Here is a 15,949-nt window from a genome sequence, read left to right as displayed (position 1 = left end):
GTGGAAGGCTGGGGCTCAGGGGCTGTGGCGATAACTGGTTCGGGAGCTTTGACTGAAGCCCTCTGTGTCCTGCCCCTAGTGGCCTGAGATGTGGGTTTGGGGGTGACAGGCTGGTCTGTGGGAGTGGAAGGCTGGGGCTCAGGGGCTGTGGAGATAACTGGTTCGGGAGCCTTGACAGAAGCCCTCTGTGTCCTGCCCCGAGTGGCCTGAGATGTGGGAGTGGAAGGGTGGGGCTCAGGGGCTGTGGCGATAACTGGTTCGGGAGTCTTGACAGAAGCCCTCTGTGTCCTGCCCCTAGTGGCCCGAGATGTGGGTTTGGGGGTGACAGCCTGGTCTGTGGGAGTGGAAGGCTGGGGCCCAGGGGCTGTGGAGATAACTGGTTCGGGAGTCTTGACAGAAGCCCTCTGTGTCCTGCCCCGAGTGGCCCGAGATGTGGGTTTGGGGGTGACAGCCTGGTCTGTGTGGGCAGAAGGCTGGAGCTCAGGGACTGTGGAGACATTTCGTTCAGGGGTTTTGACAGAGGACCTAAGTGTCCTGCCCCGAGTGGCCCGAGATGTGGGCTTGGGGGTGACAAGCTGGTCTGTGGAGGCGGTAGGGTGGGGCTCAAGGGGTACAGAAGAAACTGGAGAGGACCCTTGGGGCTTGACTTTGGGTTTTGGGTGAAGAGAGTCCAGCTCTGAGGAAAAGGGAGTCTCCAGAGCTTCCTGACTCTCATTTTGTCTGGTCCTGGGAATGGGCCGTTCTAAAGGAGGTAGAGAGGGCGAAAGGAGGGACTGAGGGGCAGGATGTTTCTGGCTCTGAGAGATGAGGGGGTTTTGGAGAGGCGCTGAAGCCTCCTGCAGTGCAGGAGGCCGACAAGCATCTGGGGATTCCTGATCACCCTGGGGAGAAATGGAAGCCAGTGAGGGAGGAAGAGACAGAGAAGAGAGACAGGACTTGGATACTGTTCTTGATCCTTGTTTACAGAGTGTACTCGTGGCATCTCTCTTTCTGTCTGTTCCATTAGACTGGGAATTCCCTCTTTCCCAAAGACCTCTCCCCAAAATGCCAGTATAGTATTCTCCATATATGGATGATTCTAATAAAGAGGACGGTTAGGAGAAAGAGGAAAGGGACTTGAAAAAAGGAGCTTTCTGAGTCAGGGAGGGGGACACAGAACTCGGGGAACAGATATGGAAAACAACAGGTGTCAAAGTAAACGGATAGAAGCCAACTAAGGAGCCAACCAAGAAGCCAACTAAGGAGCAGTGAAAATGGAAGAAAAGTTAAACGTATGGGGAAAGGAGTAAATGAAAGCAAGGTCAGGGGAAGGGGCAGTGGAGGAGATACAGAGATGACCTGTGGAGTGGGGAGGTGGGTACAGGAAGCAGCTCTCACCCTGGAAGCCTTCTCAGCAGGTGGCATCTTGCAATTCAAGTAGCCTAGACAGAAGGGAAAGACAAGTAGCTGAGGTCTAAGCAGTCAGTCACTTAGCGGTTGATTATCATGAGGGCTGTGTACCACCTTAGGCTCCCCTCTACCTTCACTTACCTCTCTGCTGCCTCCTGGGGCCCACTGGGGCACCCCTTCCTCCACCTGACTGGCTCCCAGAAGCTATGGGGTCTGAAGCAAGTCCCTGAAGGTCTCCCGCCCCCACTCCAGGCTCTGGTGTCGAACCTGAGGCCTGGCCTTTCTGGTCCTGGCCCCCCGCCTCTGTCTCCCCTGTCTGTGGGCCTCTGTCCAGCATCACTTTGGGTACCTTCCCTTGTAACCCACCTGCCTCACACTCTCTCTCTGCTACTGGTTTCTCTGCTTCTCTGTCAAATATTTCTCTTGTAAGAGTCTGCTTTTCTCTCTCTTTCTCTTGTATTTCCTCGGGTGTCTCAATTTCTACCTTCAAACTCTCCATATCCCTTTCAGTACTTGCACTTTTTACTTTTTTGTCAGACTCTTGTTTCTGAGTATCTCTAGCTAACACCTGTTTTTGTTCTCTGTCCTGTATCCCCCTGGTTGATTCTTCCTCTCCCATCACATCTTCCCTCTCTCCTTCCGAGGGCAGTTTCTCAGTTTCCCTCTCCAATGGCTCTCTCTCAGGGGTCACCCTCTCTGCTGTCTCTCTTGGTGTACCCATGTCTTCCTCCACAGTCTGCATCCCTCTGCCTTGAATCCCCAGTGGCTCTGCATGAACTGGACTCTCTGGATGTTGCTCTTGTGGTGCTGCCGTAGGTGGAGAGGGGCAAGATGCATGGGCTTCAATGTGGGCGGCAATGGGCTGGGGCTCAGAGGCTCCAGACTCTCTTGGACAGAATGGCTGTGTAGCCAAGACCTCCCATGGCTCATCCAAGGAACCTGAAAGCAGAGTGAGAGAGAGAGAGAGAAGAGGGAGGAATGTAGGTTGAAAAGGTAATAGCTTGAGAAAAGATGAAGACAAATTCATGCATAATAAATTTAAATGGGTTATTAAAGGAAAGCTGGGAGTAAGGAAGATAGTCATAACATTTAACATTTGTCTCAAAAAGTAAGCCCAAACCTTCATATAAAAGCTCTCTCAGTAGCCTCTTAAAAACTTATGCTAGACTAGTTGCTCTATGGGTCTGACTTAATATGGCATTTTTTTTCTGATGAGATGGAGGAACATCAGCAAAACGTCAAGGAATATAAAAGAAACGTGTAGAGGGGGAATAAGGATACCAAGTTAGGGACACAGAGGAGGAGAGAGTTTCTTATACCTGTGGCCTGGAAGCTGCAACGGGAAGGGCCAGGCTCTTGGGGCAGAGTAAACAGGAAGGCCTGGGTGGGTTCATCCTCCATGCTGGGGACTGTTGCACAAGAAAGCATGGCCTGAGCACTGCTCCACAGAACTCCAGGGTCCCATTCTTAGTTTCCCACCCTGACCATCCCAGCTTTCACACACTTCAAGGACTACCAGTCTGATCTCCAAGCTCCTGTTTGTACCAGTATCCACATGACACAGATGTCCTCACCTTCCAGGCTCTGATTCTCTCTCTCCACAAAGCACTGGGTAGCTTGCAGGTCCAGATCTTCAGAATCTGGTGGGGGAGGAATATAGGATAATTAAAAAATCACAGCTGACCCTTAACTCCTTCCTTTTACTCTACTATTCCCTCCTCAGCCCCAACACCATGCAATAGACTGAATCTCTGTGTCTCCCCCAAAATTCTTACATTGAAACCTAATTTCCAATGTGAGGGTATTAGGAGGTGGGGCTTCTGGGAGGTGATTAGGTCATGAGGGTGGAGCCCATGTGAATGGGATCAGTGCCCTTATAAAAGAGACTCCAGAGAGCTTCCTTGGGCCCTTCTGCCACGTGAGGACATAGTGAGAAGATGGCTGCCTATGAAGAAGGAAGCAGGGCCTCACCAGGCACTGAATCTGCTGGTATCTTGGACTTCCCAGGCTTTAGAACTGTGAAAAATAAACTTCTGTTGTTTATAAGCTACCCAGTCTATGGTATTTTGTTATAGCAGCTCAAATGAACTAAGATACCCTAGAAGCATTCTTTACTGCAGGGGTTAAGGGAGGAAGAAAGGCCAGCACTAACCATCGTGGTTGTCTCCAGAGTCCATGGTCCTATCCACATGTGGTTCTCTCTCCCTTTCTGTGGGGGTCTGGGCCCCCCGTCTCTGTGGCTGGGTGGGTTCCCCTGGAGTGCCTGTGTCCACCACCAGATCTGCTATGTTATTCCTTGAGCCAGGGAGAAGGTCCTGCTCCACTTGGGCCGCGGGTGACCCACCCTGGGCCCCAGCCATAAAAGCCCTGCCCTGTTCAAGAACGGCTACAGCCCGCTCTGTCCCAGTATCTTCTTCTGCCTGAAGCTGGCTCTTTCTTACATCTGCCACTGCCGAGGCTGCGAAGGATGCGTTCCCCTCCGCATCTGGGTCACAGTCCCTAGCCGGAGGAGGCCGGGCTTCTTCTAGATACACCACAGGCAGCTTTGCTGGGCCTCCTTCAGCTTCCACATCTGTTTGATGTGTCCATGCTACAGGTACTTGATGCTTCTCCAGAAGTATAACAGCTGGCCCTGGTGGGACTTCCTCCACTACTTGTGTGTTGACATGCACTGTGGCAGAGGCTTGGCTTCTCTCCAGGTGGAACCCTGGTGAGCTCTTCTCTTCCGTTACCTCTGTATCACTGTCCCTGAGAGAAGGATGACTCTTTTCTGAATATGCCTTGCCCGTGTGACCCCTGGGAACAGTTCCTGTCTTCTCCACTGGGAGCCCCTTTTCCTTCACGTCTGTGTCACTGTCTCTCCCAGCAGAGGCTTGGCTTTGCTCCAGAAGGGCCACCGGTTGGGCCCTATCGTCTTCTGCATCTGGATCTCTGTTCCACGCAACGGCCCGGCTCTCTCGTAGATGTGCCAGCGTGAGCGCTGCTGAGACTTCTTCCTTGTCATCTGTATTGCTATCGATCACGACGGAGGCTCGGCTTTTGTCCAGAGGGACAGTCAGGGGGGCCTCCCCCTCCTCTATATCTGTATCACTACCAGCCGGGCTCTCCTGCTGATGTGCCACGCCAGGTGCCCGAGGACTCTCTGTACCAACTTCATGGAAGCTGTGCCTCTTCCTCACAGGAACTACAGCTGGGGTCGCAGGGATCCCCTCTTCTTCCACATCAGTATCACTGTCTATGAAGCCACAAGGCTGGGCCCTTTCCAGATGGACCCCAGTGAGCCTTCTCAGAGGCCCGCTCTCATCATCCACATCTGTGTCACTGTCCTCCCCAGCAGGCTGGCTCCTCTCCAGAATCACTCCAACTGGAACCACCCTACTCCTCGCGCTCCTCTCAACTTTCGTGTCATTGTTCTTCTCCTTCACTGAACACTGATCCTTTTCAAGCTGGACTCCAGTTGTGACAGGTTTAGGCTGTTCTGTCTCTGCAGCGGTGACTCTTCTGGCAGCTGAGGAGCCCTCCCCTGCTCCTGGTTGCTGACTTTCTTCCTCATCTGTGTCACTGTTCAAGTTGAAGGCAAAAGGTGGCCCAGGGACATCCAGGGGAGAGGAAGGTCCCTCTTCATCGCTGTGAAGGGAAGAGGAGAGTCTATAGAATCTACTTCCCCAGAAGGGATACCCCACTCAACTAGGAGCTCCTCGAGGGCAGACATGAGGTAGTATTTTCTTTTCTATCTCCAGCAGTTAGTTTTCTACTTGGCACATCTGAGGTGCTCAATAAAAATTCAGTGATTGAATGAGTATGTGTAGTTCCCCAGCCCAGACTTTCATGGTAATAAGTTCTCGTAGAGATGGATCCTCCAGCCCGATTCCTCCTCCTTTTGAGGACTCAGGTGTCTGGCCCTTTGGCACTCACCTCTCTGGAACTACTGTTGCCAAAAAGGAGGTCCTTGGTCCTTTCACCACACACTTTTCAGAAAGAGAATCTGTCAGTTGTAGAAAGGAGTAAGTTGACAGTTTTACACTCACGATCCCCATCTCCTCACCCGCCCTCCCAATACACAAACTTACCTACTTCTTCCTCTGAGTCCTCAGCCAACAGAAGCCTGTGGGGTTGAGTTCCTCCCTGTACCCTGGGTGTCTCCTCTATAGTTAGAGGGCCCCGGGAGACAAAGGGCAGGGGGACATCCAAGCGATGGTACTGGCAGGGCAAGTCAGCAAAGAGAATCAACTCCCGGTCCCTCAAACGATGACTCACCCCAGGGCCCAGGACCTTAGGAGGCCTCAGGATTTGAGTACCATTGAGGCTTCCACAATCCCGGAGGACAGGCGCCTTGTCCCAGGCCAAGATTTCAATCACCGCATGTTGTTTGGAGATAGATGAATAGGGCAGGGCCACAGAGCAATCAGGCATTCGGCCTACCACATTCTTCCCAAGGTATAGTGGGAAATCTAAGAATTAGAGAGGTATATGGGTTCCAAGGCCAGAGTCCTGACCTTCTATTAGGAAAACGTTCCTGTTAAGTACCTCACTACTCACTCAAGGTCCCCCCATGCATTAGAAAAATAAAAGGCCCCAGGATAACTAGCTAATAAAGAATATATGCAATGCATTATTCATAATCAATACCCCATCCATCCACACTGGATTATTTTCTATTGTAAAATATACATAAAATTTACCATTTATGTAAAACATACATAAAATTTACCATTCAGCCAACTTTTCAGTGTACAGTTCAGTGACGGTAAGTACATTCACATTGTTGTGCAAAACATCACCATCACCCATTTCCAGACCTCACTGGATTTTTATCTGAATCCCTTCATCTTCTCCTACCAAAGTAAAAGCACCCCCATTGAGTCCAGGGCACTTGCCTGGAGCAATCAGATCAATCAGCCCCCTCTTCTCCATTCCCAGTAAAACCTTTTTTCAGATCTCCCAGATGCATATCTAAGCTTGCAACCCTCCAATTACCTCGCCACAGAAATAAGAGGCCTAAAAAAAAAAAAAAGAAAAAGAAATACCAGTACTTCAGCACCCAATAACCCCTGACCTTTTTCTGGTCCATAGGAACTACTGAAGATACGCAGTCGCCCAAGGGGCTCCAAGCTACACCCCAAAGATTCACTGGGTCTCTCTTCAACCTCCTCCTCTTGTTCAACTTCCCAGTTAATAACCTGGGTGTCTTCCATGATCTGAGGAAAAAACACATTATTATCACCTCTTTCAGTGGGTCACACACACAGCCTCAGAGAGGAGACTGCTAACTGCTGTAAACCTGGATTGCTATGGAGGCTGATGCTTCCCTTTCTGCCAATCATTCTGTTGTTATTCTTCTGAAGCATTTAAGAAATATCTTTGACCATGATACGGAATAAGAAATAAATATTATAGAGTCCCCAGTACAGAAATATATACAAAAACACATGCTTGGGACTTCCCTGGTTGTCCAGTGGTAAAGAATCTGCCTCCCAACGCAGGGGACTCAGGTTCGATCCCTGATCAGGGAACTAAGATCCCACATGTCGCGGGGCAACTAAACCTGTGTGCCACAACTACTAAGCTCGGGCGCCTCAACTAGAGAGCCTGCGTGCCACAAACTACAGAGCCCACGTGCCCTGGAGCCTGCGCGCCACAACTAGAGAAGAGAAAACCCGCACACTACAACTAGAGAGAAGCCCCGGCACCGCAATGAAAGATCCCGCATGCCTCAATGAAGATCCCGCATGCTGCAACTAAGACCCGACACAGCCAAAATTAAATAAATAATAATAAATAAATAAATCTTAAAAAAACCAAAAAACAAAAAAACCCCCACATGCTTATTTATAGACAAATGTTTTGAGAAACAATGTTAAGCCTTTATACAACACACTGATAGTTGTCATTCTGTTTTTTTCTCTTCTCAATTCTTTAAACGCCGATTTGCAATCCACTAAATTGATTTCACTATCCACTATTGGGATAACTTTTGCCAAACACCAACTATGTATCAGGCATAGTAGCCATGAGGCAGGTGTTTAGGACACTAAGGCTATAAATATTCAATCAGGATAACATAGCAGGTAAATGAAAAGAGTAGGAATAAATGTGCTTCTGGCTGCAAAGCCCATGCTTTTTACACTTTATCAGATCATCTCAGTGTGATCAGACTAAACTGCAAAAAATCATAACAGCCAAAAGAGAGGCTTGGTAGGTGTCAAGAACTGCTCTAAATACTTTATATTCACTGACTTATTTAATTATCACAAGAACCCTGTAAACTATTATTATTACTTTTTTTTTTGGTTGTTTTCCTTTTGGACACGCAGCATGGCATGTGGGATCTTGGTTCCTCGACCAGGGATCAAACCCCTGGCCCCTGCAGTGGAAGCACGGAGTCCTAGCCACTGGAGCGCCAGGGAATTCCTTATTATTACTTTCTATTTCTCAGATAAAGAAACTGCAATACAGATGGATTAAGGTATTTGTCCAGGACCACCCAGATAATGTCTCTCCTCTGTTTAATATTCTTTGATGGATTTCCATGCCCATAGGATAAAATAAAATCTAAACTCCTTAGCAAGACCCTCCACAATCAGAACCTCATATCCTCAAATGTATGTCCCACCCGCACCTCACCCAAGCCCATGATTCAGCCACATGGACCTTCTCCCCAGTCTCTGAACACATTACTCCCTTTCATTTGCAGGCCTTAGCCAGCTCCTTAGCCCTTTGCTCATAGTCTTCTGGTCCAAATCCTACCCATCCTTTACAATTCAGTTCAAATGTCACTACCTCAGCAAAGCCTTGCCTGGAGTCTTCTCTGTTTTCTGGTGTTCCCCATGTTCCTAAGTGGATTGGACTTATGGACTTGGACTTATCCTGATAGCTCTCACCATAGTGTAACTATTACATTCCATTTCTGCCTCACACCCCCCCGAGAACTGGACAAGGCAGAAGAACTCTGTCTTTTCCCCAAGGGTCCATCATATTCATTCAACAGTTATTGCGCACCTGGTACCGCTGTAAGTATTCGGGATACATTCCTGAACCAAAAGTAAAATTAACTCTGCCCTCCTGATTAAAGAACAAATAAGATGAAAACTCAAAACAGTATGAAAGATGTTACTCTAAACGGAAACTGTTGACAGGTTGGGAAAGTAGGACACCTCCATGGAGATAGTGTTAACTCTGTTCTTAAGACTGGCGAACTCAGCTGGTACCCATGACCCTCGTCTCCAATCCATGGGCCACCACCTTTGATCTCCCTCCATCCCATGGGCTCCCTCCTAGCCCAACGGCTCCCTGTGTTTTCATACCTAAGGTCAGGGAGGAGCGTCAGGTAAGGATGAGTATTATAATCCGAGCAGCAAATTTCCAAGTATCCTCCGCCCAGTCGTACCCAAGGCACGCCCCTCCCGCCCACCGGGGAAAACCAAGATGTCAGCCGGGGAGCCTTGGGCGAGGCCCCCCAGAACTCACCTACTTTGAGTCCCCGCGCGCGCCACCAGTAACGGCCGCGACCGGGGTGGCGCGAGTGCCTGAGCGGGGCGGGGGCAGATTCGCTGATTGGCTCCTGCCGCTGTCTTTCACAGCCCGGCTGCACGCCGACAGAGCAAGCCGCCAATTCGGAGGCACAGCCAGAGCCCCGCCCCGTCCCCGCCCCCTTAAAGCTCAAAGGGGCGGCTTCTCCGGGGAGGCTGAGATCAGTTGGCTGAGGCTGTAATCAGAGGCCGCCGAAGGCGCACAGAATAGCGCACCTCGATTGGGCAGCTCCAGAGGACAACCCACTGCCGCTTCACCGCACCGCCCACTTCCCGCGCAGATTTCCAAATCGCGACCACAGAGTCTGGCCGCCAGCGACGGATAGAGGGACTTACCATAGTCGTCGCCCCAAGCATCTAGTGCGGCCAGAGCGTCCTCCCCCGGTCCTCCCAGACATGGAGTCCGCTGACTCATGAGAAATGAAAATGGGTTGCGGGTTGCAGTCGTGGCTGAAGGCTGCAGTTTGGAAAATATCCCGTAGGCGTGGCGCTCGAGGACTCATTGCAATGGAAGTCATTTTCTTATGAGTTAGCTCGTCTTGAAGTCATGTCATTTCCTCTCTGACAATACATTCCTGATGGACATTTTGAGGTCATTCACCAAGAGTAAAGATCCCTAGGCAAACAGAACTGTTTCGTTAACCATCTTGAAGACTGACCGAGTTCTTTGAAGGGTTCAAGGATGATAAATATCATTTATTTCATTAAATGTCATACTAAGACAAGAATAATAATTTGACATGAATAATTTAGGAAGACCTTTTGCATTCTTATCTCACTTCATTCTGACTACAATAGGCAGAAATAGGTTTTATAGAAAGAATCGGAGCTCTGCCGATAACTTGCCTACAACTAATGTAAGGTAGAGACAAATTGAAACCAGTTCCCTAATTGTAAATCCTGAACTCTCTGCACTACCACAAAATACGTAATTATTTTCATTGTGATCATGCCGTAAAACATGAACATTCTATTTTAAGTGGGTAGACGGGTCTTACACAACTTGTTCTTTTATTTATAAAACGACTGAGAAATGTGTGTTGAATCCAATGTGAATTAACAATGATGACCCTGATATAACATGTCCTTTATCACAGTGCTTACCACACTCAATTATTGTTTATACACTTCTCACGAAATTGCAAGATCCTGGAAAACAGTGAGCTACTTCTTAATCATTCTTGTATCCCTAGCTCCTGGTTTGGTGGACACTTAGTATCTCTCAAGTTGAATTAATCCCTGAGATGAAACATGCGACTCAGACTTCAGCTCATCCAGTTTTTCCCCCATCACCTCCCTACCCCTTTTATTTCAATCCTGAGGCTCCTGGAAGGTTGCAATGGTCAGCCACCTAGTCAGTGAAATCAGTGAACTGAAAAAACACTGACTTCATCAGTGTCTAGAGAGGCAGGCTGGAAGACACTGAAATTCTATCAGGTATCTCACCCCATAGTTCTCCGCTGGACAATACAGTGTGTTAAACGCTGCTCTAAGGCCCAGACCCCCCACATGGACAGACACTTCTGACATATCAACTTCTCTAAACCATTCAACTTATTCTTGAACATACCCTTCACACAATTACTTCTCTATCTTGAAAAGCCCTTGCTGCAATTTTGTTTCTAAACATTATCATTAGAAAACTCCCAAGGAAATAGCAGGAGGGCAATCCCCTCCTTCTTCCTGAGGTATCTGGGGGAGCAGCAGTTTACTGAAGTTCATGCCTTGGGTCACCAAAGGACCAGCTGTTAGATAGCAGATCAGGATGCCGCATTTCTCCCCAGTTTTCGCTGAGCTAAGCAGTCCTGTCTTCCCAAGAGCTACCGCAGAGGGGAGCTTTCAGGGCGTGCCCCCACTCCACCTTCGAACGCCTGGCACCCCCGGGTTCCCAATTTCTGTATCCGTAAACTACTCTCTTTTTATACCAGAAAAGTCAGGCATAGAGGAAGGAAGCCTTGCGCAAGGTCATTTTTCATTAAAAACTCCCAAACCAAAACCCCCATACCCAGTACCCACCCATTTGTTCTTTCATTTTGCAGCGTGGACAACAATAGAGGACTACAACTCCCAGGGAGGACTGCGCTCGTCCCGCCGAGCAGGGACCAATGGACGTCTGATACATGACCAGCACGGACTAATCAGGGCCAGCCTCGGTGAGGCTTTGTCTCCCCACCACCTCGCGGGGCGCGTTCTCCCGCCTCCCGGCCCCCGCGCACGCGCGCCCCGCCCTGCCCGCCTTTCCTCCCGCGCCCTCCCCTCTCCTTTTTCCCTCTCAGAACCTTCCTGCCGCCGAGTTCGGACCTCGCTGCTCCAACCTCTGGGCCCCGTCCCATCCTTCCAGCCTGCGACCAGCAGCAGAGAAAAACTAATTACGTATCATTTTCTTGCCCCGTACACACTTGTGAGGCGAGCAAAAAGATTACAATAAATTTTAAAAATGAGGGAAATCGTGCACATCCAGGCCGGTCAGTGTGGCAATCAGATCGGTGCCAAGGTAAGGATTTTTAACCTCTTGACTATATTTATTTTTGAGAAGAAAAAAATCCAGGTAAATTATGACGAATGACTCTGGGACATTCGCATCCTCCATTCTTAGTCAGGCTTTGCCCGTTAAAAGTTGTATGTATATATAATACACGTTTGTATTATGCAAAGCTGGGATTTGCTTTTGAAAAATGGGGAATTTTTCTTGGCAGGCTTATTTTGGGGAAGCTGTTAAAAGCACCCTTCAGGTTTAGGGGGCGGGAAAACCGAGTTTCTGTAAAATTTTACTTAAAAAGGGCATCTTCTAACGGTCCGAGGACCGGGGAGCGAGGGAGATGCGGAAACGGCCCGAGACAAAGCGAGACGAGGTTTTCCCCATGTGCATCCCCTTTGGCGGGGTTTCGGAGGGCTGAGCCGGAGGGGGAAGGGGCGAGGCTGGCGGGCAGCTGCAGAGAGGTCAGATCCAAATGTGGGGGACGCGATGCGCCAGGGTGGGCTGCAGTACGCGATATCCTTTACAAAAGATAGGTGTCTCCGGGCACCCGCGATCCCCAAGGGGCGGTCCCCGAGTTTTTCGTGCATGGAAGGCTAATATGTGCTGGACTAATTTCAGTTTCTTTCATTTGCCCTTAACCGAGACCCTTTTAGGGCGTGAACAGATATGGAGAAAGAGCTAGGGGAAAGGGGGAGTGCTTTTTTTAAAAGGGCTCCTCAGGGCCAAAGAGTAGGACAAAGGAAGAAAAACCTCATTTAAAGCAAGGGGGTTAAAATTAAAAGCTAGAGAAGAAATAAAATTCCGAGGCCAAGGGGGAGGTTTTTTTTTTCCTTTGCGCGCGGTTACAGTGTAGCGGGGGAGGGGCGGGGAGGAAGCGCGGCTGCTACGTTAGAGCAGAAGGGCGGGACCCGGGCGCCCTGGCGCGCTGGGACAAAGCGGCCGGGCCAGCCCGCTGGGGGCGCGCGAGCTCAAGCCAAGTCCCGCCCTTACCGCGCGGAATTCGCGCTCCGGCCCCGCCCACGCGCGGCGCCTCCCTTTGTCGGCGCCTAGGCGCGCGCCTGCGCCGCGGTCACGTGCCGGGCGGGGTGGGCGCCTGCGGCAGTGGCTCCTTTCTCCGGCCCCCAGCTCTTTGTGCCCTGCGAAGGGGGGTGGGGCGGGGAGGTTCGCTTCTCCGAGCAAGTCGGGCGCTTCCATCTACCCACCTCGGTGCCTGCGATCGCCGGGACCTTCCACAGCATCTCACATCCCAAGCAGTGAAAGCTGCAGTTTTCCCGCGTGTGCAGGTGTTTAGGGGAAGGGTGTGGCAGGCAGAAGGAATGCCAGGCGCTAGGGGAGGGCCCGCCACAGGCGTATCTGGAATTAAAATGGCGGTAGAGGGCGTATAATTGGCTGGAACCTGAGCTGTTGAGGACGCGTTGCTCTTCCCCTGGCAGTTCTGGGAGGTGATCAGTGATGAACATGGCATCGACCCCACCGGCACCTATCATGGGGATAGCGACCTGCAGCTGGACCGCATCTCCGTGTACTACAATGAAGCCACAGGTGAGGGCAGGAGGCCGTGAATCACGGGTCCCATCACTCCCACTTCTCTAGGGTCTCTTGCCTCCCTGGGAAACCCTTTATCCCCTTTGAATGAATCCATTCTCTCCCTTTGGAGCCCTTTCTTCATTTCCCCCAACGGGGCTCAAAAGTGGCTCTGCTGCCACCTGGTGGCAGTGCCTGGAATCACAAGTTTGGGTCTCCGGCTGCCTCCCCGCCCCAAAATATTTACCTATATGTCGGTCAGTTTTTACAACGCTACTTTATTCCCTGTAGGTGGCAAATATGTTCCTCGTGCTATCTTGGTGGATCTAGAACCCGGGACCATGGACTCTGTTCGCTCAGGGCCTTTTGGTCAGATCTTCAGACCAGACAACTTTGTTTTTGGTGAGTTACACAGACAATAGTAGATACTTGTTCAAGTTATTTGGGTGCAGCAAGAGTTAGAAATGATTGTACTGAAGAACTTATACAGGGCTGTGTTTTGAAATCTAATGGAGGATAGAGGTTGTGACTGCTTTAAATAGTAAATTGGGGGGAGCGGCAGGTGTAACACAGGGGAGGGAGAGAAGATACATCCACTGGCATGACTCCAAAAGTTGAAAAGCAGAAATGTGGCCATGTATCTTCCACACTTTACTAACCAAGCTTGCCTTCTGACCCCATTGCAGGTCAGTCTGGGGCAGGCAACAACTGGGCCAAGGGCCACTATACAGAGGGGGCCGAGCTGGTCGACTCGGTCCTGGATGTGGTTCGGAAGGAGGCCGAGAGCTGTGACTGCCTGCAGGGCTTCCAGCTGACCCACTCGCTGGGCGGGGGCACAGGCTCTGGAATGGGCACCTTGCTCATCAGCAAGATCCGTGAAGAGTATCCTGACCGCATCATGAACACCTTCAGTGTGGTGCCCTCACCCAAAGTGTCCGACACTGTGGTTGAGCCCTACAATGCCACCCTCTCCGTCCATCAGCTGGTGGAAAACACTGATGAGACCTACTGCATTGACAACGAGGCCCTTTACGACATCTGCTTCCGCACCCTCAAGCTGACCACGCCAACCTACGGGGACCTGAACCACCTGGTCTCGGCCACCATGAGTGGTGTCACCACCTGCCTCCGCTTCCCTGGCCAGCTCAATGCTGACCTCCGCAAGCTGGCAGTCAACATGGTGCCCTTCCCACGTCTCCATTTTTTCATGCCTGGCTTTGCTCCTCTAACCAGCCGTGGAAGCCAGCAGTATCGGGCCCTCACTGTGCCGGAGCTCACCCAGCAGGTCTTCGATGCCAAGAACATGATGGCTGCCTGTGACCCCCGCCATGGCCGGTACCTCACCGTGGCTGCTGTCTTCCGTGGGCGGATGTCCATGAAGGAGGTCGATGAGCAGATGCTCAACGTGCAGAACAAGAACAGCAGCTACTTCGTGGAATGGATCCCCAACAATGTCAAAACGGCCGTCTGCGACATCCCACCCCGTGGCCTCAAGATGGCGGTCACCTTCATTGGAAACAGCACAGCCATCCAGGAGCTGTTCAAGCGCATCTCAGAGCAGTTCACTGCCATGTTCCGCCGGAAGGCCTTCCTCCACTGGTACACAGGTGAGGGCATGGACGAAATGGAGTTCACCGAGGCTGAGAGCAACATGAACGACCTCGTCTCCGAGTACCAGCAGTACCAGGATGCCACCGCAGAAGAGGAGGAGGATTTCGGTGAGGAGGCCGAAGAGGAAGCCTAAGGCCGAGTCCCCACCACCTCAGGCTTCTCAGTCCCCTCTGCCTTCTTCCTTAGCCGCCCCTTTCCTCTCCCTCAGAATTTGCGTTTTCTGCCTCTTTTTTTTTCTTTTTGGGGGGGGGTTCTAGAACAGTGCCTGGCACATAATAGGCGCTCAATAAATATCTGTTGTTTGTTGAATGTCTCCTCTCTCTTTCCACTCTGGGGAACCTAGATTTCTGCCATTCTGGGTAACCCTGTATTTCCTTCTGGTGCCCACTCCTCCCATCTGTCCAGTTAACATTTCCCTCTCTGTTTTCAAGATAAACTCTCAAGAAGCTGAGTCTCATCAAATCCCATTCAGAACCATGTGCTGATAATCCGGATAGGTGACCGCCATCCTAGGCCCATGTGGTAGCCCAGGGGAAAGGAAACGAAGCAGCAGGTAGAAGTCCCTACTGGGAAGGGGTGGGGTTTTGGAGAGGGGCATCCAGGCTATTGAAGTCCTAGTTTCCAGGTAGCTCTCTGCTCCTCTCAGCTTCTGGGGAGGTGTTAACAGTATTATCTCCATTTTCAATCTCCCTCCAAGCTCTGTCCTGAGCTATTTCCTTTGCAAGGTTCTGGCCACCACCCTGTCAAGCGGGGGATCCTCCCCTCTTCCACTTTACCTCCCTCGTAATGTTGGATTCCTTCCTTTCCCCTGGTCAGAAAAGGGGGTCAAGAGGAGCAAGGGAGACTAGTCTCTAAGCCTCCAGAAAGCCACTCCCCAGCCCTATCTTTTCTTATGGAAAAAAATGACTATCACCCCTTCTGTACCTATATGGAAAGCTATGTGCTACCACCTAAATGTCATTCCCCAGAGAGGGGACAGGACACTCCATCCTTTGGCAACACCTCATCTCTTACTTTTGCTACTGCCTTCCCCCCTACCCTTGGTTTTGTCCTATTCTACACTTCAGATTTCTATTGTGTTGAACTTGCTGCTTTTTTTCATATTGAAAAGATGACATTGCCCCAAGAGCCAAAAATAAACGGGAATTGAAAAAAAAAGTTGTGAGATGTGTGCTCATTCAGGGAAAGATTGCTCGTGGAGGCATGGGGCTCAAGTTCAGTTATATGATACATTCTACTTCCCATAAGCTAATGAGAAGAATATCCTTACACTTTAATCCCTGGTACCCACCACCTGTACCTGTCTTAGTAACTGGGGTAGGTATAGGCCCAGATGCAGGATCTAGGGACAGAAAAGGGAACTGAGATGAACGACAAGTGGTTGCAAGATCAGCATCCCCTTGAACGATCCTGCCCA

The 15,949-nt window shown here is 50.5% G+C and overlaps 2 protein-coding genes across 2 annotated transcripts; one reads left to right on the top strand and one right to left on the bottom strand.

Annotated features, from left to right (window-relative positions):
• Nucleotides 1–5: 5 nt before the first annotated feature.
• Nucleotides 6–9,529, bottom strand: LOC114883244 (mediator of DNA damage checkpoint protein 1-like; the record flags this gene model as incomplete). The annotated part of the gene is made up of 10 exons (XM_029201253.1): nt 9,255–9,529; nt 6,446–6,587; nt 5,460–5,840; nt 5,305–5,374; nt 3,542–5,016; nt 2,964–3,029; nt 2,709–2,798; nt 2,107–2,328; nt 1,378–1,421; nt 6–881 (listed from the first exon to the last, which is right to left on the bottom strand). Coding segments are annotated over exons 1-10 (3,387 nt in total), but the record flags the coding sequence as incomplete, so codon positions are not given.
• A 1,650-nt stretch (nt 9,530–11,179) lies between these two features.
• On the top strand, nt 11,180–15,708 carry LOC114908481 (tubulin beta-7 chain). Its single transcript, XM_029245064.1, has 4 exons — nt 11,180–11,412; nt 12,831–12,939; nt 13,213–13,323; nt 13,608–15,708. Exons 1-4 carry the CDS (start codon nt 11,356–11,358, stop codon nt 14,663–14,665), a joined length of 1,335 nt encoding a protein of 444 aa, XP_029100897.1. The 5' UTR covers nt 11,180–11,355; the 3' UTR covers nt 14,666–15,708.
• The last annotated feature ends 241 nt before the right edge of the window (nt 15,709–15,949 follow it).

Source organism: Monodon monoceros, unplaced genomic scaffold (genome assembly GCF_005190385.1).
Source record: "Monodon monoceros isolate NGI ecotype Baffin Bay Population unplaced genomic scaffold, NGI_Narwhal_1 Contig1424_ctg1, whole genome shotgun sequence".
NCBI lineage: Eukaryota > Metazoa > Chordata > Mammalia > Artiodactyla > Monodontidae > Monodon > Monodon monoceros.
The sequence above is the reverse complement of the archived record's forward strand: the minus strand, read 5'-3'. Positions and strand labels throughout refer to the sequence as shown.

What these genes read in the sequence shown, in the direction of transcription:
- LOC114908481 (XM_029245064.1), top strand. Translation starts at nt 11,356, where the DNA reads ATGAGGGAAATCGTGCACATCCAGGCCGGTCAGTGTGGCAATCAGATC. An exon ending in GCAATCAGATCGGTGCCAAG is followed by an intron (nt 11,413 to 12,830) that starts GTAAGGATTTTT and finishes TTCCCCTGGCAG; the next exon opens with TTCTGGGAGGTGATCAGTGA. An exon ending in GTACTACAATGAAGCCACAG is followed by an intron (nt 12,940 to 13,212) that starts GTGAGGGCAGGA and finishes TATTCCCTGTAG; the next exon opens with GTGGCAAATATGTTCCTCGT.